Genomic DNA, 26,590 nt, shown 5'->3' on the forward strand with positions numbered 1-26,590 from the left:
TTGTACGCCGGCATTTACGGTATATTTACAAAGGACAATAATCGAAAGTTGGCGTCTTCAGGTAGTGTTACAGAAAGGAAGCCAAGTTGTTTTCTACTGTACATTAAGAAAAGAATTCTGCGCATTTGTGTAATAGTTCTTCCACCTAAATTTTCCATTTCTTTGGTAGTTACAATTAACTGAAAAATTAAGGGGAGATCTGAAATTATAAGGCACCCTGTCTAGCTGCTGTCCAATTTTTCAAACCTGTATTACGGTTAGAAATTTTGTTTTTGTTCCAAGCTTATCATAGAAAATAAAACAGAGGTGCCACTTTGAATTACATCATTTGTCAATTGTTCAGTAAATCTTTGCTTGAGTTTATGCTTAGATCAAATGAAAAACTTCATTTCACCCTCATACTGCTGCAAATATACTCACTTCCAGGTTTTTAAGAAAATCTTTTTGTATTGAAGAGCTATGAAGAATGAAATTTCTGTCAAGTTCCAAATTAATTACTTCTCTGTCCAAATATCAGTAATTTCTAATAAGATCAAGTAACTTTCTCCCACTTTGCCTCATCCTTTAATTCCTAGATACTGTAGACTGTATAAAGAATGAACATGTAATCTTTTTAGAAAATTGGATCCTTTTATATGAGCTGTGATTTCCCCCTCCCCTCTCCCCACAGTTAGAGGATCAAGTATGTCCTAAAATCAGCCTGTTTCGTTAATTTTCAGAAGGGGGGAGGGAGAGAGAAGAGTGTAAGTAATAGTGTCAGAATTAATTCCTTAATGAAGGAAAAAACTGTCAGGCAGTTGCATGGTGAAGATGAAAATGTATTTGAACAGAAATAACTGGACCTAGCATAATTATGTAACACTCAGTGACAGCAACGATAACAGTTTATTTTTTAAAATGAAGTGTTGTATATATCATTTAAATTCTTGATGCAGCATTGTTAGAAAATATGAATTAAGATGTACACAATTGGGTTGTGTCATGCCAGATTTTTTGTTCCATTTCAATTCCTTTTATTTTAACCTGAGGAAGGTATGGCAAATATACTTGTGGTGTGAAATATTTACCAGTGAGAGGATAATCTGAAAAATTCTACTTTTCCTCAGGATTGTGGAAATAGGCTGACCTTTTCCCAGGGTGAAAGCTATGATTAATAGCTCATATTGGCCTGGTCTTATATCAAGAACAGCAGAAAATCTGAAGCATATGCAAATTGTCAAGAATATTCTGTTTCTTCAATGTTGCTGCTTTCACAATGCTATTGTCACTTTTGAGATGTTTACATTTTTGGCAGAATTTTATTTTATTTTGTTCTTATTAGTAGAGACAAGAATAACTGCAAGAATTAGAGAATCTATCCTGAATTTCTGCTTTCTGCCTAAGCAGTTCTCTACTAGCAGTGGACATAATGATTTTTGTCTCCTTTAGCCCAAATAAGATGAAGATATTGTTCACGATGGTTTTTGAAGTAGCATGAAGTGGTTTTCGCACATCCATTCTTCAGGTTTTCTGTAATATCCAAAAATGTAGTTATCAAATATATGATGGAAAAATCTAATTAAATCTAATCAAATCTTGCTCCCAGCTCCTAAAATATATTTTTTAAAAAACCCTAGCATCAGGCAGCATATGTAGAATAATCAGAGTGTCTGCTATTCATCTTGAATTGTTCTTTTAATTGTTTTAATTGCCAGGTTTGTAAATGGACTCAGTTTTAGAAAATCTGTTGGTTCAAACAAAGTTTAACCCAAAGGATCTAAGGGCTAATATTCCTTTTTTTCCCCCCATCATATGTGTAAATTATGTCATGCTACAGTCGTAGAAGCTTTTAGAGACTGATCTTCATTTTAGGAAAGCTTGAAAAGTAATGAAAGCCTAATAAGTATGAGTGCCCATCTTCAAGGATAGATCATGCTATAATTAGCTTTTAAATCTAGGTAATTAAAATTCTCTGAGAAGGACTGTGATTCAGGAAGTGTTCCTGAATGATTAGCTAGTACCTTTCTTGGGATATTTTTAATGTATTTTGGTGTCTATCAGTATGACATCATTTGAGATCCTTCCTCCTCAGTTGTAGAAAGCATGTTGCCACTCACAGCATGAAATATAAGCCACCCTTCCCTCTCTGATAGATATTCAGTGGGAATACCTAGGATTCCCTTCCCCCCAATACTTAATCATAGCTCTTTTTTTAAAAAAATGTATTTTAAAAAATAAAAGAGTATAAAAGTTTAGGTTATTGATCCCAGAATTTTGTTGTTCTTCCCTAGGATATGGCTATGCCCCATAACGAGAGCTATCCTTTTTTAGTATGTTCTGAGGAAATATTACTTGTTATTTAAAGTTCCTCTCTTGGATCTCACAAAGTAGGCTCAGAAAAAATGGAAATTGTTTTCCTAAATCATAGAAAAGGATTTAGAAAAGGATTAAAAGCTCAAATCATCTTGAATATATTTACCTAATCTGTACATATCAAGAAGTTTATCTGGCTTTTAAACATCTTGTAATCTGCTAGAACAAGCCCATTTTCATTTAACTGTGTCCTTTACTCATTCCTTAAAGCAAATTTTGCATGTGGATCTGCTGATTTATCTTGTTCTAAGATGCTGGATTTATAGGTGGAATTGTCTGATACATTTGTGGTTAAAGTGGATGTGTCTGGATTGAAAAATGCCAGAATATTTGAATTATTCTGAAAGTTTTCTTCCATTGTAAATGATAAATTAGTCATGTTTGGGTAAAATTAGCCATATTTCATTTGTATACTTCAGCTCTTCATACTTGACTTTTTCATTACTGAAATCTTATTCCTTAAATCCTGCTTAGCACAAATAGCTCCGCCTTTCTTGGGTAGCCAAACTTTTTAAATATGCTCAGATGATGCCTCCTTTCAGTTTGTAACACTTGAAACAAATACATTCTGCACGAAACTGCAGAATTCTCTAAGCAAGAAACTGTTGTATTTTAAAGAAAAAATGTAAAAAATATATGTTATTTTTCAAAATCAATTAACCTATGCTACTGAAAGATTTGACTATTGGGAAAATGCAGGCTTTAACTTTATTGTATTGGGAAAGTAGGCAAAATTTGAGCATAATTCTCTGTTTTTACTCTGTTACTTTGTTTCCCCTTTTTCTTATTTCTATCTGAATTTTTTTCCCTTTTTGTAGGAAAGTGCTTCCTTGGCAGATAGATTGATACAGGTATACTGCTTTAGTATTTCATACTAATTATTTTCCTGCTACCAAACAAGCCCTCAGCTTTTTATTTTTAGTGCATGGATAACTACATGCATTTTCATATGAAATGTTTACTGTAATTAATTCAGCAGTTGTGCCATATCAGATAATATCTAAGCACATGCCTGCATGTTACTTGTAATAACATCCAGGATTCTAAATCATTGGTGGGCTCTCATCTTTTGCCACTAATTCCCTAGATTACTATGAATTTGTAACAGATGTGTGCATGCACAAATGAGGTAATAAATGCATGAACAGAGGTCGACTGAATGCAGATACCCAGTTGACCTTGCATAAGGATACTAAACATTTTAAGGTGGTGCAGTACTAAACTGCTTTACTTTACTAAATTGATATATTGGCTGTTAACAATTATGTGACGACTTGTAAGCGCTTAACCGTACGGCAGAATAAATATGAAAAACTCTCGGTCTTCCCCGGATCGATCTTCCAATTGCTTTAAAAAGAAAATTATGTCCTAAGGGACAAGTGACGAGGGCCCAAGAAGCTGAGGAAAACTATTTTACAAAACGGGAGTTGGCCACCATCAAACAACAGAGTGATGAGGCCATTACTAAACTAGAACAAGCTGAGAATACCATCAGAGAGCTCCAGCAACAGCAACAATGGGTAAGGCTAATAGCACCTTGATCTCCTCCGATCTTCCTCCTTCACTTGTGCTTATTTGTTGTTCATCATGGCTTGGTTTCTGTTCTGTTCTATTCTGTTCTTCCAAATTCACTGAATATTGTTGAATCTTCCTTGATAAAACGAAACTGAAAATGAGTGAAGAATCCCATGTGAATCTAATTTACTCCAAAGCAAAACCTATTGATTTTAATGAGACAACTTCCTAATATATTTGCTTATGATCACATCTGGTATACGCAAGCAAGTGACTATAAAGTGTAATTACAGGATGCTTACATTTCTCTCTATTTCTAGTCGCACAGTGTTGTGGGGCTAGATACATAATTTGACAGATTTTTGTGAAATTTAAAAAGCACTTAGGAGAGGATGATAAAAGCATTTGAATATGCTTCATTAAGTTGTCAATGTAATGTGCCACAGTTAACATTAAAAACTATTAACTTTTATCAAGTTAATGCCCTTCGAATATGATAGACTGCAGTTTCCAGCTTTCCAGCTAGCAATTTTGGGACTCTGACACATTTGGAGGGCACCTATATGGATAAAGTTAGAACCTCAATTGTAGAAGGTTTTTTTTAATGTATTAGTTATGTTGCATGTGCAAATTTGGATCAAATAGGTTTCAGCAAAACAAAAATATTGTTGTTTTGTATCTGAATATATAGACACTTTTTATTGTGTCTGCACTGTTTGAAAAACATTGGAGGATAATTTTTCCAATCTAGAATTGGTTTCAGCCTTTCTGTGTAGAAAATAACAGTGAAACCCTACTAAACCTGTTTTCTTCATTAGCAAATAATTGATACTAAGATGTATCTTATAGCCTGTTACTTGTGTTGATAAGGTTGTGGATGATAATAGTGCAGAGTTAGGAAAGCATAAGGAAAAATAACATTTCCTTGAGGCAAGAATATCTTTACTGTGGTTAGATTCTAGCAGAACTAATAACAGAAAGCAGAAGTACAGGATTTGATTAGGATCTTAAGGATTCTGTGGAAAAGATGGATGATTAGCTCACCTGTGAAAGAGATTCTTCTTGATTAGCTCATGTATGAAAGAAAGAGATTGTGGAGACTAGCTCTCTGCCATGGTTCATGTCTTCCAACCAGTGATTGCAAATTGCAACAGGTGAGGATGCTACATAGCATTAAAGCTGTTGTTACTTTCTGTTAGTGACAACTTACAAACCCAGAGGGTTGTAGGACCCACAAAGAAAATACAGCTTTCTGGAAATAAATACAGTTTTACAAGTATAGAAGAAGGCTTTTCAGAAGTTATTTCTAATAATAAAGTTTTGTTTATAAGCACTTTCAGAATTCTTATACTATAGTACAGTAGAATCTCTTACATCAGTAGTGGGCACGCGCACCATCGCCCCAGTCCTAGGCCTTTAGCTGGGTTTTATAAAACCTTTTTGCTTTAGGCCTCTGCCGCCATCTGCAAAAAAAAAAAAAAGGTTCAATCAATCAATTTCAACTTCTTGCAGGGGAAAAAAAAAACCTCGCAAAGTTGGAATTGATTGATTGGCTTTTTAGTCCCATCCAGTCTGCCGTTACCACTGCAGCCATGCCCACCCAATGGGCCACACCCACCCAATGGACCACGCCCACCCGGCACCCGACGATACATAAGTGGGTTTTGGGTTGCAGTTTGGGCACTCGGTCTCTAAAAGTTTCGCCATCACTGTCTTACATTAATCATTATTCCTGCTACTTGCAAAATCTACTATTCGGTTTATTATTTAATAAAAGTGTTTTTTTTTTAAAAAAAAATAATTACATTCTACTTAATATCAATAGCATTAGGAACTTCTTTTAAAAATGCAAGCATCTTTTAATCTTTGTTATATAACTTTCTGACCTGTTATAAGTTCAGGCTGCTGGAATAGTTTAACACAACCAATAATTTAGAAGTTCTGTTAAAACATAGATGCCTAAAGTTTTCAATATAACTGTTCTTTTGGCAAAACTTTATTTAAGCTTAATTTCATATGGCCATTTTTTAATATGAATACTAAAATTTTAAAATCTTTTTTTCTTATTTTTAAAACTTATTTTTATCACTAGAAAATTTGTAGCAGATGCACCATAGGAGTGAAAAATAAGGAATTATCATATACCGGTATATAAATAGTCTGCGTTTGAAAGTTAATTTTTAAAGGTTATACCAAACAAATAGAAAAAATTATATACATATAAATTGCACATAACTCATTAACAATATAATATATTAAAATTAAATAATAAACAGAACAACTTCATAAAAATTGTAACAATTTTTTCAAAAAAATGTTCTTAGCCCCCTTATGGGAAAAAAATACTTATTTTAGTGTTGACAGGATATATTAACAGTCCATTCTTTTAACAAGATGTAGATTTATCATCACAGTTCCTCTTCTCACTGAATGCATTGATAAATTCTAGATTCTGGAAATATAACCAAGGACAGCATATGCTTGATTGATACAACAGGATTAGTCCAATATCATATTAACAATTCTGGTGATTCAATCCAAACTGTAGCAATAAAAGATCAAATTCAAATGATATGAAATAGTATTCCAGTTCTTTGAGGGGTCTAATATACACAAAACCAATTTTACTTCTGAATTTGGATTTTGATAGGCGTGATATTTTCCACATCTTAATTCTGTATCTGTGCTTTATGCTAAATTCTAGTCCCAATTGATTTGTATTACCTTAAAAGAATTCCAAATTGCTTGGCATGTGTATAGATTCTAGGAATTGTCTGAGACAGTCATAAGATACGGTATAAATCATTAAATTGGATAGCCTTGGACAAGTTATAGACCAGTGATGGCAAACCTTTTAGTCACCGAGTGCCCAAAAACTGCCCTGCCCCCACCCACCCGCAGGGCCAATCACCACCTCCACGGCCCACCGCAGATCGCCATGGTGGCCCAGTAGCACCATCGCGGCTACGTCATCCACCTGTGCCCCACAGCATCATCTGTTTGCAACGGGGCGCAAGGGCAGAGTCTTGTCCCCACTGCCATGTCCTTGGCCGCGCTGCTCCAGGCGAGCTGTGCCTAGGGGCGACTCTCCTCCTGGGGGGCTGGTGTGAAGAGGGCCGTGGGGGAGGCAGGGCTGGGGCAACGGCACGTGTGCCCACAGAGACAGCTCTGAGTGCCGCCTCTGGCACTCATACCATAGGTTCACCACCATTATTATAGACTCTTAGAGTGATTGGCTAGATAAGGGATTACAAATCCATTTCGGTTGACGTAATTAAAAAAGGGTAAAAAAAAAAAAGATTTTAGCACTGACTTGGGAGCCATGAAGAATATGGTGAGAAACAATGGATGGATGCCACAAGACAGAACTGAATGCTATATAAAGCTTTCCCTATTTTTAAATCAGATGCTGATATTCAGTTCAAGTACTGTGACCTGAAATTTTCTTTCAGTGAAAAACTTTATAATGAACATTATCCAGAATCTGTCCACTGTCATTCCATCATTGTGTATTGTTTTAAAAGCAGGATTGTTTTCCAAGTATCTTATATTTTATATTGGTGCCTTGTCTTATGGCCTCACTTAGAATTTTGTATCAGTTGCATTCTAACTAAGTGTATTTAAATGTGACATTGCTCCCTAAAAAAAGGCTAAGATAAAATACAAAATAATGTTGAATGTTCTGCAAGTATTTTGTATGCTATAATTAATTATGGATTTTTTTAAAAAAAAAAAACTTCCATAATGAATGGCTTTTTTAAAGTCACTTTTAAACCTTGGTGGCTTTAAATCAGATGCTCTTGGAAGAGGACTCTGTTTTGTAAAAAGAAAAAAAACAACACTTTTTAATTGTATTCCAAATAAATATTATCAGTTGAGAATAACTGAACATAAAGGTCAAATGATGAAACTGAATTTAAATAAGTTGCTCTCAAAAAAAATACACTTGGACCTCATTTAAAGTGAATATTTGTAACAATATTTTGAAAACATATATTCCTTACAAATGGTTCCTAATTTTAGAGAATGTTTTAAAAGCTGGGAGCTTCCACTGCAGAAAACTGTGCATAATACACAAAATATCTTACGTGATTTATTTTATAGCACTGGAAATTGATTTTCTTTCCCTAGTAAAGATAAATACAATCTTTACAAATAAGATTCTACCCTCTCATTCTTCATGTAAAAATTAATGGCCAATTCCTTAAAACCTTGAAATAAATTTAGCTTGCACAAATAAAAATTAGCTTGCCCAAGGGTAAACGAGAAACTGCTCATTCTTTTTTTATTTGAATAAGAAATTGAAATTTTTGAGTTTCACAGACTCCTGATGGAATTCATAGTTCGTAAGTTACGAAGTCCTGTTCTCTGTGTGCATAAAATATGTTTTCAGAACACAGTCCACTGTTTTGGAGGCTTAGAGATATTAACTCTTCCCTTTCATATTTCATTTAGAAAGCTTAAATTTTTAGAGAAGGGAGTCTCAGTTTTCCAGGTTTAAGTGTATGCCATAATGTGTATTTTCTTTCCCAGGTCAATGAATCATTGATTTTTGCCTATTAGGAAATTGTCATCAGGAATCTTGTTGGGCCAGTGTATTTAACACCCCTTGTAATTTAACGGATTGCGTTATGTTTTATAAAATGTAAGCTGCCCAGAGGCATGGGTAGGAGTGATATTTGCAATAAATTACAGTGACAAAGTTTTGTCAAAAAGAGGGTCAATTATCCATTGTGCAGTTGCATAGTTGCAGCCAGCTAAAATATAAGACAATGTATTGAATGCTGTTGACATTTAGATAAAGACAACCAGGATGTGAGAGTACATTTGATGCTGCTGTAATTTGCTGGCTGCAATTGCACTCAAAGGTGAAATCCTTAATGCAGTTGTGGCAATAGTGCATAGTGCTATTTGGCAATTGCCACATATTTCCTCGATAGACTCTCAGTGGCATTTGATAATGGCCACTGATACAAATCTGTTAACCAACTCTTGATCACTGTGCATAAATCTTTTTACCTTATCTTCTGCAATGAAAGGAATGGCTCTAGCTGCTTTTCACATAATAAAGTGAGTTAGTCATGTTGCTGCAGACTGCCTGACTCAGCCTGCCTGTAATTGGAAAAACACAGTGACTTAGTGGCTAAGAAGAGAAGTAAACACACTTTTTAGACTTAAAATAATTCTACTATATCTTTGGAACTAGGTGGTTTGTCAGTCAAGTGGAACAAAACTTTAGCACTACCACAAAACGTTAAAACTTCTGACTAATTGAGTAGTTTTATTAGACCTTAAGAAAACTAGATCTGTTTTCCTTCGGCTTTTAGAAACAATTAATTGTAATTACATGTTTGGGTTAGGGAAAAATCACAGTTGAAAGAAAATGAAGGTGTACACGGTAATGGTCTTTCAAAAGTAGTAGCATTGTCTTTGTTGTGATGCTGCAGGTTTGAACAACAAAAAGCGTTGCTATTTCAAATATTACAGTTTTTTAAAAAGTCTTTTTGTCTGCTTTATTGTGTGCATGATTTTACATTTTAAGATATCTCCTTTCCTTCTGTTAACATCAATGTTGGATTTACTTGCTCTATAGCATAAGAGCAGCTCCCACCACAGTGAAGACTTTGTGCTGCAGTTGCAAAGAGAGTTGATTGAAGCAAAACTAAGTGAAGCCGAATCACACAGTGCCCTAAAGGAAATGCAAGATAAGATTCTTGAGATGGAAAAGGCAAGTCAAACTACAAAAGCTCTGTAGAATCAAAGTTTTCCAAATCCTTTGATCGTTACATATGTTGCATAACATAGAATAATAGAATTGGAAGGAACCTTGGAAGCCTTCTAGTCCAATCCCCTACTTAAGCAGGAGACCCTATCATTTCAGAAAAATGGTTGTCCAGTCTCTGTGAAAGCCTTCTGTGATGGAGCACATACAACTTTTGAAGGCAAGCTATTCCACTGATTGATTGCTCTCACCATGAGGAAATTTCTCCTTAGTTCTAGGTTGCTTCTCTCCTTGATTAATTTCCAACTATCATTTCTTGATTTGCATGTTGGTGCTTTGGAAAATTTATTTTCCATTGAAATGGAATAGAATATAAGGTGCATGATAAATATTGGTCAGTTTTAATTATGGCTTTAAAATGAAATGTTTGTCCCTGAAATGATTGGTTGTCCATAATTAGATTTAGTTGAAGATATGGAAGGACTATCTCATCCATATATTTCCATTTGTGCACTATGTTTAGCATCATGCACATTATTGTGCATTCAGTTTTTTTCAATACCGCTGTTGGGAGATGGCGTGAATCTTCTATTGATGCACCCAAGATATGAAGAATCTTTTGTATAGAACTTCTTGCTATAAATTACTAATGCAGCCGGAGGATTCGTCACTTTTTATTCTTTTTATATATAAAAGCAGTCAAGCTATCTTTGAATTGAATACCCCAAATGTATCATAATTTATGTTTTTATGGCATCCTGAACTGGATGTGATGATCTTCTTTGAGTCTTGGTTAACTGCCATTTTCCTACAGTTCAGACATAATTGTTGTGTATGCTGGAAGATAATAGCTGAAGGTACAGTAAAAAAAGAAAAGCCATCTTCAAATTAAGGTCAGCCCCTCATTACTGGTGCCTTCATGGGAAGATCCAGATAGTTTTCTTGGCAGTTTGCTTGCTTGCTTGATTTATTTGATTCATGCTCCACCTTTCATTGAGGAGCTCATAGCACTGTACATACTGCTCTCTCCTATTTTCCTCCAGAACAACACGTCTGTAAAATACATTGAGAAGATGAGAAGATGACTGGCTCAAGCCACTCAGACAGCTCTTGGGGCTGAGGGTGGACTCATCTAGGTCTCCTCTGGGATCTAGGTCTCCCGATTCAACACTGTGACCACCTTGCTACAATGACTCAATGTGGGAATGGTTTGGTGTTACTTTCTCCTGGGTTGTCTTTTCAACTTCCCAGCCTAGCCTATATACCCTTGGTGTTCTCCCACTCAGTACTTCTGAGCCCAGATAAGGTCAGCCAAAGAGGTACTGTCTTCTTTACAACTTTTGTGTTGTCATCATTACAGTTCTTTAATCATCATAGGGAAGAAATAAGTAACACGCTAACACGCTCCTTCCAAAAGAAAAGTTTCCCTATTTAAGGAGGAGGAATGATTTTTATATTCTGAATTCTTAGAACATATCTGCTAGTAAATTACCCTGTAGTTGCAAGATGTAGATGTCGTACCAATATTGTGCCTTTTGTCATTTTTTGCAGAGGAATAGCTCTTTTCCTGATGAGAATAACATTGCTAGACTTCAAGAAGAATTGATTGCAGTGAAATTAAGAGAAGCAGAAGCTCTTATGGGTTTAAAAGAACTTCGGCAACAAGTTAAAGATTTGGAGGAACACTGGCAGGTAATTCTATAAACACTCAGTTCCTAAATCAGTTCGGCAGTAAATTGTGCATGGTGGAGTCCGTGCAAAAAGCGTAAATGAGTTAGTAAATGAACCCTGTGTCATGGCTGGGAGAGCCTAACATTCATTTTGAGCTCTTGCTTTTAGCAAACAAGAGTTTATGGGTTTTTTTTTCTTAAAGCAGATATGGTTTTAAATCTGCTGGGTGAAAGGCAGAGGGTCTTCCAGCCTACTCTGAAATGTGTTTCCTCAGAAGGAACTGTTGTTGAATATAGTTTGGTGGGAACAACAGTGAGCGAAATTAAAGCCGTACGTTAGCTTATATTATTTTATTGCTGAAATGTAAAAATTTGAAAAATAACTCTTGGGCATTGCAGCAGTGCTAAATATTACACTGTGGGATAAATTAACAAAATCTATGAAAGTATATTAAGACATAGCCATGTTTTTAGCGTCATCTAATTCGCACTTCTGGAAGATGGAAAGACCCACCGAAAAAAAATACTGTAAATGAACTTCAAGATGAGCTAATGACAGTCAGGCTGCGAGAAGCAGAAACTCAAGCAGAGTTAAAAGAAATAAAACAAAGGATGATGGAAATGGAAACTCAGGTAAGAAACATAGTAACTCAAAAAAATATTGAATATCTGGTGTTCCATCCATCTGTGGTGTTCATTGCGTGATTCTGGGTTATGTTCCCTTTTTCCCCCTCACATAAAATAGAAATTTCTTAAGGTTGGATAGGAGGACAAAAACAAATACAGGTAGTTCTCGACTTAAGACCACAATTGAGCCCAAAATTTCTGTCGGTGAATGAGACATTTGTGAAGTGAATTTGGCTCCATCTTATGACCTTTCTTGCCACAATTATTAAGTGAATCTCTGCAGTTGTTAAGTGAATCTGGCTTCCCCATTAACTTGGCTTGTCAGAAGGTCACAAAAGGGGATCACATGACCCCAGGACACAGCAACCATCGTAAATATGAATCAGTTGCCAAAGATCTGAATTTTGATCATGTTACCATGGGGATGCTGCAACGGTCATGTGAAAAACTCATAAATCATTTTTTTCAGTGCTGTTGTAACTTCAAATGGTCACTAAACAAATTGTTATAAGTTGAGGACTACCTGTAATCATTAGTCTTCCATTTCTGGATATATCACATGAGATGGGTATCAACAAATCTTTGCTTCTTTTTTTCTTTTGAAGAATTCTAGTACACTCTGGAACCTTAATAAAACCCATTTTTCTTCTCTGTAATCTACCCTACATTCTAAGGGCAGATATAACTTAAATGCAGACTGTATTTATTTTATCTTGCTTTATGAAGAGTTTATGAAAACTCGAAAATTTATATACTGCCTTATGAAACCTGAGTCTGGATAATACTATATTGATATTGCCTTGGAAGATTTTTCCCCCCCTCATCCCCAATATGGGCATTATGTTTTATCTATATGTGTTTATCCAGAAAACACACATTGTAAATGTATGTTTTAAATTGAAATATTTAGCTTTTTGTTAGATTGTTTAGTTTTGTCTAATAGGGTCTAGTATATTATAACAGTAAAAAGCAATTATTGAAGATGCAGAATGTAAGAAAAGAATAACACCGAGCAACTTTATGATAAAATAGTATTGCAATGTGAATTTAAATCCAGTCATGACTTTCCATCCTGTCTCTTATTCGTATACACTTTAAACAGCAGCTTTTCTAATCTTTTCAGCCAGTAGGGGGTATAGATGTTCTGTGTGATCATATATAAGCAATGCACACAAATACACACACACACACACACACACACACACACAGCATCAAGTGTTTAAGTAAACTGGATAGGCAAATTGTGGAGATATTGTAATTCTTCAGAAATTCATGAGTTTCTGGAATCATTCACATTGATTATGCTGGCTGAGGCTATTAAGATTATATGTATAGGCATATAATCCAAAGCGGCAAAACCTAATGAATATAACATACCCATTGAGGCTATTAGAATTATATGTATAAACATGTAATCCAAAGCGGCAAAACCTAATGAATATAATATACCCACATGTCAATTAATTTACTGTTTCATTTTGTTTTGTGTCTTGCTTATGAGAAATAATGGTTTATTCAAACAGGTGAACTTTTAATCAGCAGCAGCTAAATTTAAACCACAGTGATCAGGTCAGTTATGCAGATTAGATATGGCTATATTATAGGTGGTTGGGGGTAGGCTTTTCCATTTTCCCAATTTTGGGGGGATAACTTTTGTTAATTATGTAAAGCCTACTCTACAGTCAATTTCCACAATTTCGGAATGTGGTTCAAAATAATTAACATATTTTATCTTGAAAACTTTTTCCAGACTTCTACTTATATATTAAAATATTTTTCCAGAACAAAACCAAAACTGGAAATGACCAAATCAAATGAGTTGGTGCATTTGGCAGTCTAATTCCTTAAACTGCCAAGAAAGAAAATGTAGTCTATCTTTTCAGATACATTCATTGAATAGTTCAATAGACTTGTAATAGCTTACACAAATTCGGTGTAGCCATATTATACATTGAATTCATTTTAACATTGTCCAAAGAAGCAAACTTTTTTTTTAATTTGGAACCACTGAAGTTCCATTATTGGCTCTTCTGACTCTTTATTCCATAAATCATAATACCAGTAATTTTAACTTTAAATATGCTTTTCAATTTTTGATAAAATTTTTAAGACTGAGTCAAAAAAGGATAGCATGTCAGCTTATTTGAAGCAACCAAGACTTGTGATCCTTTCTGAGAAATTCAGTGCTTAAATTATGGGTTGATTTGTATTATTAGTTAAGTAGGATCTTATCTGTAATTATTGAGCATCCTTAAAATAGTTGTTACAAAGTAAATAATTTAAAATAATTATTCCAGATTCTGCCCATGCTTTGCAATAAAACATTTTTACTATCTATTTTAAAATTAGGTTTTTTTACAAAATTAAATATTCATAAGACTTAATATCACAACCCAATCTACATCTTAATAGGACTCAAATCTGTCTAACTGAACATAAGCCAGGAAGTCAAAGAGATTTTTCTATATATAAGTGATTGCCATAATTTAAATGGAGATGGCCACCTAATGAGAAGGAAGGACTCACTGGAGAAGGGCCTAATGCTGGGAAAGATTGAGGGCAATAGAAGAAGGGGATGACAGAGAATGAGATGGCTGGATGGAGTCACTGAAGCAGTAGGTATGAACTTAAATCGACTTCAGAAGATGGTAGAGGACAGGAAGACCTGGAGGAACATTGTCCATGGGGTCGCAATGGGTTGGACACGACTTCGCAATTAACAACAACAACAACATAATAACTTTCCAGTAAAGCTCATGGAGGCAGATACTTAATTATATTTCATTCCACACAAATATGTATGATAAATGTCCAAAGATAAACTAAATTCTGATAAATTATAACCTTTCTTCAAGAGGTAGTCCTTACATAGATCTATTGATATATCAGATCCCAAAGGAAGGAAATTAGATTTTTCCCAATTAAGGATTTAGCCTGAATATTTTCTAAATTGCTGAACCACCTGTATCAAATTAGGTACCGATGTAGAAAAAAAATATCCAGAATTTCCAGAATATCATCAGCCTATAAAAATAATTTTCACCCTGAATCTGCCATTACCAGAATATTTGCCAGTAATATCATAAAACTACATAACAATGATTGCTAATGGTTTAAGAACTGTCAAATAGTACTGAAAAAAGTAGATAATCTAATGGGTACCATACTGTAATTCAACTGATAGAGGAATGTACAATGGGTTGCAACTAATACATTACAATTTATTCGATAAAAGAAGACAGAAAACTATACTTGGGAATAATTTGCTGTATAAAATTAATCTGAATCATGTCAACCGTTTTTCTAGCCTCCCAATATATTAATTCAGCAAAATCCAATTTATATTGAGCTATATCCAAAACATATAGCCATAAAAATAAATTGTCCGATACTTGTCTGTTTTTGATAAATCCAGATTGGTGTGAGTGAATGATGGTAAGTTTACAATCTCTGAGTCAACAAAATAGTTAATATTTACATTAATTAAAAAGAAGAGTCTATATAGCTTGCACAAGATTTAGTTACCTGGCTTTAAAATTGGTGTTATGTAAGCCCCATAAAAAGGTGTCAATAAGTTTACCAGATTTAAATGATTAATTTTAAACAATATTGAGCCAATAAATCTATAAGAAATGTATACCATTAGATAGTTATCTGGATTAGGAATTTTCCCATATTTTATCAATTGAATAAACTCCAAGATACCTTTTAATTTTAAAAGTGCTTCCAATATATCTATAGATCAACCAATAAACATTATTTAAATATATTTTCCATATATTTTTAAATAAGATTTCTGTTTTCTCAGAAGCATAAGCAATAAATAACCTACTTATGCAAGCCTTGCATAATATGTATTCCATATTCAGTATGAGGAAATCACTGGGAAGATAGGAGACTATTCCTGATTACCATACCAATTTCATGTTAAACATAAACAAACCCATATTAAAACAAGAAAACCCACAAGTGTCAAATCTGTCAAATCAGCCAGGTCTCCTCAAATATATAAATATGTTAAGAAAACAACATAGCCTTAGGGAATTGGAGATGAAAGAAAAGTACATTTCAGATGGAATTGACTGATAAAAAAAAACACAATATCATGAAAAGGAAATACTGCAGTTTAAGATTCAAATGAAACACTTTATCTTTTATGTGGCTGCAAAAGATCTGCACACATTTTTGCCAACTTTTAAGAGATCTGCTAAATTGCAAGAGTTTAGATTACATCTAATTCAAGAGGAGGTGATGCCAGAGTGTAAGTCAGAGAAAAAAAACCCCTGAATTTAAGCACAGGGAAAAAAATATAATCAGCCTGGATTGCAAGATGGAACCAAGTATCAGTAATCCTCAACTTACAATCAGTTGCTTTAGCGACCGTTCAAAGACCTGATGGATCTTTCTAGGAGTACTGACGATCTGGTTCTGAAGTTGCAAGGGTCAGCTTTTTATCAGTAACAAAAGCCCCAGTAAAGTGTAGAAAAAGAAAAAAAGATTATATCTATGAGGCTTACTAAAAAGCATAGAGTGTACAGTATATTCTGGAAATGAGACAGCTGGATTTAAAAAAAGTGATAAAATTGAAGAAAGTGAAGAAAACATTGCTGCTAAGAAAGAATTGATTATAGATAGGTCATCTGGGGAAGCTAATAAAAAAAGAGAAGATCCAGAAGCAGGCAGAAAGGCATAGTATAAACCTGAGTTGTAGAAGAAGCAAGAATGCTAAAAAGATGAGTCTAAAGAAGATAAAAATAAAACAGAAGAGTTTGTAATTTGAACTGCTATTCTACAACAGTAGAAAAAATAGTAATAGAGGCATTAGTAAAAACTTCAGGTGACGCAATAGCTAAGAAATAATTTATGACTGCTGTGAAGAAAGCAGAATGCCCGGCAAAGCAGAACCATCAAGACCAGTTGTTAAGAAAGTGAAAAGTACTGCAAAGGAAGAAATGATGAATCTGAAAAATAAGGAACAATGGAAAATCCTCATACAGTCAAGAGAAGCATTATCTTTAGTTCCATAATCATATGAAGAAAAACTGGGAAAAACAACCTAAAAGTGCTATTATAGGGCTTCAAAGAAGCCTCAAAAGAGTGTAGGGTGGGCTGAACTGGTTCTGAAAACAATTCTTGGAATGGATCTTTAAGCTTTCACAAAAAAAAAAGCCTGAAAGCAGTTGCAATTGAATAGAGACTAGGAAACTATAGACATTTCCCACCTTGTTAGGAAAGATAGAATAAGCCATAAATGTTCAACAGAAAGACGAATGCTAAACCAGAATCAGCAATTGATAGTAGTGTAGCACTTAACAGAAAAAAAAGGAAGAAAAACCCAAAAGCAGCAACTATGAAAGTAAAAGCTAAAACAAAAATGTGATGGCCAATGCTTCATCAAACAGGAAATACTGTATATAGAATGTATTTAATATTTTAGGGTAGAAAAATGTCTTTTACTTACACACTGTCTTTATCAGGGTTAAGCTTGCAGGAGAAAAGGGGGCATACATGATAGAATGATAAATGACTGCATTCTGCTAAAAATTATGGGAGAAGAAACAGGTTAGAAAAGATTGGCAAAAAAATCAGAAGGGATCTTATAGTAGATCTTAATAAAATCAGTGCATTTTATTAAGAGTTATAAACTTTCATCATCTGATAAAAGTGAGCTGCGCTCATGAAAGCTTGTGTTATACTATAGTAAAATAAGAAAAGGATACTTCCTTGTAAGGAAATATAGGCAGAAAGCTGTGAAAATAGGGAGAGTGGTAATAAAGGTGGTTTATTGTGGTGGAATGTAGTCTGGAGTATCAGGAGGAAAGGCTGCTTTACTGAGGGTAAAGAGGCAGAAAATCCTGGAAAGATTGATTAGCAGGAATAGGGTTAAAACAGCCCCCCCCGTAGCTTTTCTCACAGTATATCTGTGATTTTGCACAGTGGTTCTCAACCTTTCTAATGCCGCGACCCCATAATACAGTTCCCCATGTTGTGGTGACCCCCAACCACTTATACATCACTGGGTGCCAGGGGTGTGGCCCCCAAAAAGGGGGAGAAATGGTGGACAGTCTTGTTTGGCGATCCCCGTGAAATGGTCGTTTGACCCCAAATGGGGTCTCGACCCACAGGTTGAGAACCACTGGTCTAGCAAGATTCTCTCTAGAAGTGAAGAACAGTAAAGGAAACTATTCTTAAGTACAGGTAGTCACTACAAATGTAGTGACCAAAGTGACTTATGATTGTTTTTCATACTTATGGCCACTGCAGCATCCCCATGGTCATGTGATCAAAATTTGGCTGCTTGGCAATTGGAATATATTTATGACGGTTGCAGTATCCCAGGCTCATGTGATCACCTTTTGCAACCTTCTGATAAGCAGAACCAATGGGGAAGCCAGATTCACTTAACAACCATATTACTAACTTAACAACTGCAGTGATTCGCTTAACAATTATGCCAAGAGGGTTGTTAAATGGGGTAAAGTTCACTTAACTGTTTTGTTTAGCAGTAGACATTTTGGACTCAATTCCAGTCGTAAATCAAGGACTATCTCTAATTCCATGTGTCGTTCCTGGTCCTTGGGACCCAACATCTATAGGGGGAAAAGAGACAGTATATATTGAAAAATGGCCCTTGCAAGAAAGTAAATTATGATTTTGTAAATAGACATGAAGCAATATACATCCCACGTTATCTCATTAATCCCATGTTATTTGTTGTTGCAGTATTATGATTAAAGTTTTCGTTGTTTAGAAACAACTGGTCTTTTGCTTTAATAAGAGATTAAAAACAAGCTTCCGTACCAAAACAACATTATAAAACAACATCTTAGAAGATGACATGAATATAAGAACTCTAGTTTTTCCTTTGGGGTGATGGCAGCATGAACCTAAGAGAAATTATATCATTTTCAACCATATAAAACCTGGTTTTACTGCTAATTTGATTAGTTTGGCTTTCTTCAACTTTTTGGGTCAAGTATTCAAGTCCATACCATCACTATGCGATATTCCAGATTTGGGTGTTTGATCAGCTGCTATTGTATTACTGTGTTTTCCCAAAAATAAGCCCTAGCCTGATTTTTTGGGGTGGGCCTAATATAAGTCCTACCCAAAAATAAGCTCAGGGGGATGGGCGTGGCCAGCACAAGCAGTGGCGAGTGCGCGATGTCTGGCAGCCTCAGTCCGCCAGCCCCTTGGCACAGCAGGTAAGTTTGAGTGCGGAGGCAGGGGGGTAGATAGGCGATCCAGACGTGCTGCGCATTTTTTGCCCAGAGAGAGACTGGAAGCTTTGTCTGCTTGTGAATGGAGTGCTTAGAAACTGAGCCATTCGTCCATCACCAAGTGCCCCAATTTCAAGCAGATGAAGCTTCCAGTCTCTGTCATTTCTCGTCCGGGGGGAAAGTGTTTGGGTGCCTATGGGACATTTGGAAACAGAGTGATCCGTTTCCAAATGGCCCATAGGCGCCCAAACACTTTTTGCCCGGATGGAGAAATGACAGATAGAAAGCTTCGTCTGCTTGAAAATGGGGTGCTTGAAAACAGAGCAATTAGCCCCGCTCCCAAGTGCCCCATTTTCAAGCAGACGAAATTTCCATTCTCCCTCTGGGCGAAAAGTGTTTGGGCGCCTATGGGGTGCTTGGGGCAGCTCCACCCTCTCCTCCACCTGCCTCGCTTCATGGTGGCATGGTGCAGCAGGCCACATGGCCTCCTGCTACAAGCAGCTGCAGAAGTGGGCCAATAGCCATGCGGGCTCCTGCTGAACGGGGCTATTGATGCTGCCGCCGAGAAGCGAGGTAGATGACGGGGGGGGGGGGAATAACACATCCCCAAAAATAAGACCTAGTGCCTCTTTTGGAAGCAAATATATATATATATATAAGACCAGGTCTTATTTTCAGGAAAACACAGTAAGAGCTTCATGTGGAAAAACAATAGGCTGAGCTTTGTGGCCCCAGGTGCTTAGAACCTTCTAGAATGTTAGTTTTGGAAATATATCCTGCTCGTAGGCAGGCAATTTTGAACTGTGTTTGGAAGGAGGGCTCATTTAAGATGTTTTTACGGTAATTCAGATTTGCCTGTAGAGTTTAAAAGCATTATTTTTGAGCCTTGATCTCTGTTACCTCCAGGCTCTGTGTTCATTATTAATTTATACTCCATTTCAAAGCGTTATATTGTCTGGATGGCAACTCATATTCATTTGCCTCGTTCTTCATCAGAACCAGATCAATAGCAATCATTTACAGAGGGCTGAGAAAGAGATCACAAACCTGCAAGGAAAGGTCCAGTATTTGTCTGCACAAAACAAAGGGCTCCTGGCACAGTTAACTGAATCAAAACGAAAGCAAGCGGAGATTGAATGCAAGGTAGGGACAATGGATAAACGAACTGTATTGTATTGCATATTGTATTTGTAGACTAAAAAAAAAATATCCATGTTAATTGCATTAGTATTACTTGACATCTTTTTCAGGAAGAATGGTAGATTTAATGCTTAATTATCATTAATGTTGGGTGGTATTTAGTTCTCAAATAGGATATCATTTGTACATTAGATGAATTTTTTTAATTTTAGAGAATCGTGTGTCTTATCAAGATTTTACACATTTACGTTATACGTACATTATATAGCTTTCTAGGAAGTGTACCAAGATGCTCTATACAACCTCCTCGATAAGTTTTCAATAATTAGAGTACTAATTTAAAGTACTGGGTTTATTTCATAAAGAAGATCAGACATTTTCCTTCTCAGGGCTTTGGGAAAATGTTGCAACTTTTCTGTACCATGCATATAATCAGGTTTTGATTAAATAGAGTATATTGTGATATTTATTGTTTGTATATGTATCCCATACATTTGTTTACCTTTAAGATGTGTTTGCTGTGTTGTTAGATCTGACCAAATGCTAAACCAACAGTCTGTGTCAATTATTTGGGTTTGGGTTTTATTGTTATTCTTGTATGTTAACATGCACATGAGAAAAACATTAAAGGATTGGTAAGACAGGAGATAAAATTCCTGTTGATACACATTTCAGAAATGGAGGGGATAGGTAGAAGTTGCTTCCCTGCTTAGCAATGTTTTCTTGAATTAGCATTGTTCTTGTGTTTAGACAGTTCAACTTGTAGGAATTCTGCAATAGATATTGCTTTCAAATTGTGGACAACTTTTATAGAACAACATTTGGGTCAAACTATAAGTATCTATGCATCTGGTTTTTTCCATAAATAATTAGCATTGAGTCTGATCTAGTTAAAATGGTGGTCTCTGTGTGTTAACCGCTTATTTCTGCTTTGGTCCCCATCAGAATCTCTTCCTGTTTATTATTTGCTGAGGGAAGAAAGCCTAGTGGTCAGATATGCGACAGATGTTTATCTAGTTGGGCTCATGGGGAAGGAGGGCACAGATTGTGGGAAGGAAGGTACAATTGTGATTCATTTTAGTATTCTGGTGCTGATTATGGTTTATAACAAAGCCAGTCAGCTTTAGAGTAGCCAAAGACTACAGTTTTTTTTTTAATTGGTGACATGGTCAAGAGCTAGAATGGACAAATCAGTGGGGTCACTAAAGTGGGCCGAGTCTGTTTTCTCAGTACTAAGAATCTATTTCATATTTGAGAAAATATAATCCTGAGAAAAATTAATATGCACATAGTCCACAACTTACAACCTTTTGTTTAGCAACCATTCAAAGTTACAAAGGCACTGAAAAACTGTCCTTGCAATTACAACCATTGCGGCATCTCCAGAGTCATGTGAGCAAAGTTTGGGGACTTGCCAACCAGTGTGTATTTACAACAGTTGCTGCAATCTGTGGATGTGTTATCCTTGTTTGCAACCTTACCTCTCAGTTTCCAACATGATAGTCAATGGGGAAAGCCACATTTGCTGAAAGATCTCACGATTCACTTAACAAGTGTGGTAATTTGCTTTGCAACCCTAACAAAAAAGGTCATAAAATCAGGTGTGGCTCGTTTAACAACTGCCTTGCTTAGCGATGGAAATTCTGGCCACATTTGTGGTCATAAGTCATTGGTCTGAAATGTATAGGGTTTCCTGCCTGAGCACGGGGTTGGACTAATGACCTCCAAGGTACCTTCCAACTATTATTATTATTATCATTATTATCATTATCATTACGCTGTAAGCTGATCATTTTTATAGAGAGAATGTTCATAATAATCCAATTGCTTATGGTAACTGTAGAATGTCTTTAATATAAAAGTCCATCCATTTGTCTTCTACATCCACTTTTCTTCAGTGTGACGCAGCTTGTCACTTATCACTTCTTTTACCTAGAATAAAGAAGAAGTGATGGCTGTAAGACTCCGAGAGGCTGACAGCATAGCAGCTGTGGCAGAGCTCCAGCAGCATATTGCAGAACTAGAAATCCAGGTAAGAATGAAAACAATTCCTCTTTTGTAACTTCCCTTCAGTTTTAAGTTAAAATGCTCAACATAGACATTGGTTTATGGAACTATAAATTTAGAACTTTTTTTTTGCAAACCATCTACTAAACTTCTGGAGAAACAGCAACCGTATCCCTGATTAATAGCAATTTTGATTGGAAAATAGCCTACCCATGTATAAGATTAAACACTGGAGTTGTTCCTTATGACCATATATATTGCTGAATGATCACTACGTGGGAGCAGAGAGATGGATAGTTATAGTATGTATGTTTCTTCTGCCATCTGGTGCTTATGCACACCTTCTCAGTCTCAGCTCAAATATATTAACCCTAATTTTCCCATCATGTGTGAATATCATTACTGTGCTTCACCCATAATAGCTGTGGTTTATAGTGATTATACCTCGCTTCTACCCCAGAACTTTGTTTTTAAAAAAGTTTATATGTGTACTCTTTGGGGCACCGATGGAAAGCTTTTTGTGGCCTCATGATTAATTTTTAAAATTAAATCTGTTTTTGGATTGAGTCATTAGTTGAGTTTTGTAGTACAAGATGGGAATATACATTTGCTCAGACTTTGTACAAGCCTGTGGAATTGAGATAAGCACAACTGTGTGAGTGCATTGCAACCACTTCCTGGATTAGGAAGCATAACTGTCCAGTTTAAAATATTTATAAGCAGACAGTTCATACTAAATGGACTTGATTTGCTGAGCTATGTTGTGCTGCTCAAAGAAATTATGAAACTAACCCTTAAATAAAGCATTTGATTACAAGATAGTAATACAATAATAATATAGCAGTAAATAATACCAGAAAAATGAACTTTCTGTGAAGTTCTGTGTTTAAAGTATCCCATTGTTCAAAGTAACCATAATACATTTTTTACCTAGGCCCTTCTCTTTTAAGGCTGATTAGTTTATTGATGGATCAGTTATGAATCAGGCTGTGCTTTTCGGCTTCAGGATAACTCTTAATTTAAGAATTTAGGAATTTCCCTTCCAAGTCAGAGTTGGCCACAACAGTAAGCTATTTTACAGTTTTCTGTGAAATGCTTTGGTGCGTGTGTAAGATGCATTTGGCATTAAACATGTACAGGTGTTTGATTATTGCTACACCCACATTATAAGTAAAATTACTTGACATGCCAGTTCCTAGATGAAATCACAGTTTGGGGCCACTGTCAAGGAAATAAAAAGCACTTTTCCAAAATAACACATATTCTTATATTTGGTTGACACATTCCTTTCATTTATTCTGATGAATTCCACCAGAATTCTCAACATTCTTTTTTATGTTCGTTTGTTGGTATCCTACCTTTATTATTTTTACAAATAATTCAAGGCACCAAATATATCCCACACACATTTCTTCTATTTTCCTCACAACAACAATACTGTGAGGTGAGTTGGGCTGAGAGAGAGTGATTTGCCCAAGATCACCCAGCTGGCTTTCATGCCTAAGGTAAGATTAGAACTCACAGTCTCCCAGTTTCTAGGCTTTTGCCTTAACCACTAGACCAAACTGGTTCTTCTGCTTTATAGATCTTTAGCCCGTCCGAAAGCATTTAAACCTGTGTTAGGATCTCAGTCTAATCACTTTTACATGAATAAATATTTTTATCAGAAGGTGGATTATATGTTAACGGTTAATGCTGATGATTAGTGCCCATGTTCCCCATATTTGACGATATGATATTTTTGCCCTTGACATTAGAAAATATTAATATTTAACTGAGAAATCTATTTTCTTCTGGATGAAGAATATTATGAAACATTAATAACTTCAAAAAAATCATTCAGCAATTAATGATTATTTATTGCCAACAATAAGTCATTCTACAAAATATGTTGTTAAGTTTCATGGAATCTTCCTTGGTAAAAGCAGCAAACCATGGAAACCTCTGCAGTGACATCATCATGCACATTTTACATTTATACACATGACATTATCACATGACATACTGACACCCATGGTGTTTGCCCCTAGTGCTTCCTCCAGAGATAATGTGGATCTTTTTTTAATATTATAAGCCTCACAAAAAGTCATTTTAAATGACTTGTATGTCTAAAAACAGAATTTCCATTTTCACTATTACAGGAAACTTTTAACATTCTCTAGCAGCATGATGTGTTTTTTTTTTTTTTTTTTTTTTTTTTTTTGTGAAAGTACAGAATGAATCATCATAGTCACAAAAAGGCCACAAATCTCCCACAACTGCCCTGATGAATAAACTTAATTAGTTTTTCAGTACAAAATGTCATTGCTCTGTAGTAAAAATTAAGGAGGCAGTGAGGGGTTAGGGCAGGCTATTTCAAATATCCATAATATGTTTCCCTCCCGTCCCCAAATAATTTTTTTCATACCTGAAACATAACAGAAGTATAAAATAGAATGCAGCATAAGAAAAGCCTATTATATTCCAGGAGTAATGGAAGTATCTATCTACCTATCTACCTACATTAAAAAGTTTTTAAAAAGTTAAGCCAAGAATAAAAACCAATAAAAATGGAGGGGAAAAGAATTGGAATTCAAATGTTAATCTGCTAACATTTTGCAATAATGAATGTAGCAATCAATAATTTAATTAAATGTGTTTGGATTTGCCAGGCACCCCAGAGTTTTTAGAAAAAGCCAGGATTCTCCATTGGTGATTGTCCATTGTCATTTCATTTTTAGCCTAACATCAGTAACATTGTGAGAGAATTTGCATACATTACTAAAAGGATAATTGCTTTCGATCTCTATTGTATTTTTAATTAAATGAGAAATTTTTTGGGGGTACTATTTTTATTGTAATTGCTATTTCAGAAGAAGAGTGTGTACATATATGTATCTATCTGTAGATGTATCAGGATTTTAGCCAATCTTTATGAACTATTTTAAGTTAATAAACATTTGGAATGTTTCAAGGGGTTACTATTGATTTTCCAGTAATTACTGCCGGTATGCTGAGTGCCATCTTAGTACTGCTAGACATATTAGTTCGGAGTGTCATATTCAAGTATGAATGTTTTGTGAAAAACTTTGTAACTAGGACTTACATGAGATAACACTTGCTTTAGTTTTTAGGTTTGTGTGGCTTCCATAAATTGGTGAACATGTCCTTTTGAAACATTATCTTTGAGTTATCTTTAATAATACTGTAATTTTAGTATTGTGTTTCCTGTTGAGAATATACTTCTTTGTAAACCTAACACTTATTCATCATTTTCTTCTTAATTCAATGGGATGTATTTGGATTCTACTTATGCTGACTGGCTTATTCTGACTTCATTTCGTATTATTTGCAGTAAATCTAATCAGATATGGTTTGGAATGCAAATATTTACTACATAGGAGTCAGATCCATATAGAAAGCCATACTTTGTGGGGTATACTTAGCTCATAATTTTTGTCTGTCTCAGTTAATGAAATGGCAACAGGAAAACTAAATTGCAACAATGTATAGCTACCCATTTAATCATTTGTATGGAAGGCTAATCATATATAGCTGGCTGACACCTGCCTGTTTAGGGAATATGTGAGTCTTGTTACAGTAGATTTTCACATATAAGAATTAAAACTGTTGCTTCCATGCACTCAGTTTCAGTTGACATTTTATCAGCCATTGAAATGTACTATGAATTAAAACACTAATCTTTGAATTTTCTAAATAATTGCATTGGCACTAATCATTAGAACTGTAACAAATCTCTAATGTGCCTGTGGAAAGCTCTGAATCCACTTTGGAAAATACTGTATTAAATCAAACTTGCCAATAAAAGTTTTGGATCTGATGCATGTACTTATCTCCTTTTCCAGAAAGAAGAGGGGAAAATTCAAGGCCAACTTAATAATTCCGACTCTACTCAGTATATTAGAGAACTGAAAGATCAGATTGCAGAGTTGAATCATGAGGTAAGTTATCATTTTTGCTCACTTAAATTCATTTTCTGAAACTTGAGCTTGTACTTTTGTTTTCTTCTTTTTGCTGACTCCAAGTGACTTGTTCCTTCAGAATTATTACATTTTTCATTTAGTCAGAAGAAAATACTAAACATGGATAATTTTGCTTTGCAACATATGAGGAAATGTCTTTTTGATAAAATTAACTTGATTAGGCTTGCACTTATTTGTAAGAATTCTGTACAGCTTCTTTAGACTTTTAATGTTTTTTCATCAATAACACCGTGGCAGCTGACTTTTAAAACTTGGTTTTAAAATTGTCCTCTTTCTGAGAGCAAAATTCATAGAAGTATATGATAAGTGCTACTTTCAGTTTAATTGATAGGATCATTTTAGTCAACTGGAAAT

At 35.2% G+C, this 26,590-nt stretch overlaps 1 protein-coding gene across 7 annotated transcripts in view; it reads left to right on the forward strand.

Moving 5' to 3' along the window:
* The window catches only part of EVI5 (ecotropic viral integration site 5), a 74,029-nt gene that overhangs the window by 31,764 nt on the left and 15,675 nt on the right, over window positions 1–26,590 (forward strand). For 6 of the 7 annotated variants that reach the window (XM_039352277.1, XM_039352279.1, XM_039352280.1 and 3 more), the window contains 8 exons: window positions 3,171–3,203; window positions 3,726–3,872; window positions 9,461–9,595; window positions 11,141–11,281; window positions 11,734–11,892; window positions 20,103–20,249; window positions 22,183–22,278; window positions 26,099–26,194. In XM_039352277.1, coding sequence (XP_039208211.1) covers window positions 3,171–3,203; window positions 3,726–3,872; window positions 9,461–9,595; window positions 11,141–11,281; window positions 11,734–11,892; window positions 20,103–20,249; window positions 22,183–22,278; window positions 26,099–26,194 — 954 coding nt within the window. The remainder of the gene's footprint in view (window positions 1–3,170; window positions 3,204–3,725; window positions 3,873–9,460; window positions 9,596–11,140; window positions 11,282–11,733; window positions 11,893–20,102; window positions 20,250–22,182; window positions 22,279–26,098; window positions 26,195–26,590) is intronic. The other variant, XM_039352276.1, reaches the window with a different exon arrangement.

Source organism: Crotalus tigris, unplaced genomic scaffold (genome assembly GCF_016545835.1).
Source record: "Crotalus tigris isolate CLP2741 ecotype Arizona unplaced genomic scaffold, ASM1654583v1 scf7180000018419.1029430, whole genome shotgun sequence".
Lineage (NCBI taxonomy): Eukaryota > Metazoa > Chordata > Lepidosauria > Squamata > Viperidae > Crotalus > Crotalus tigris.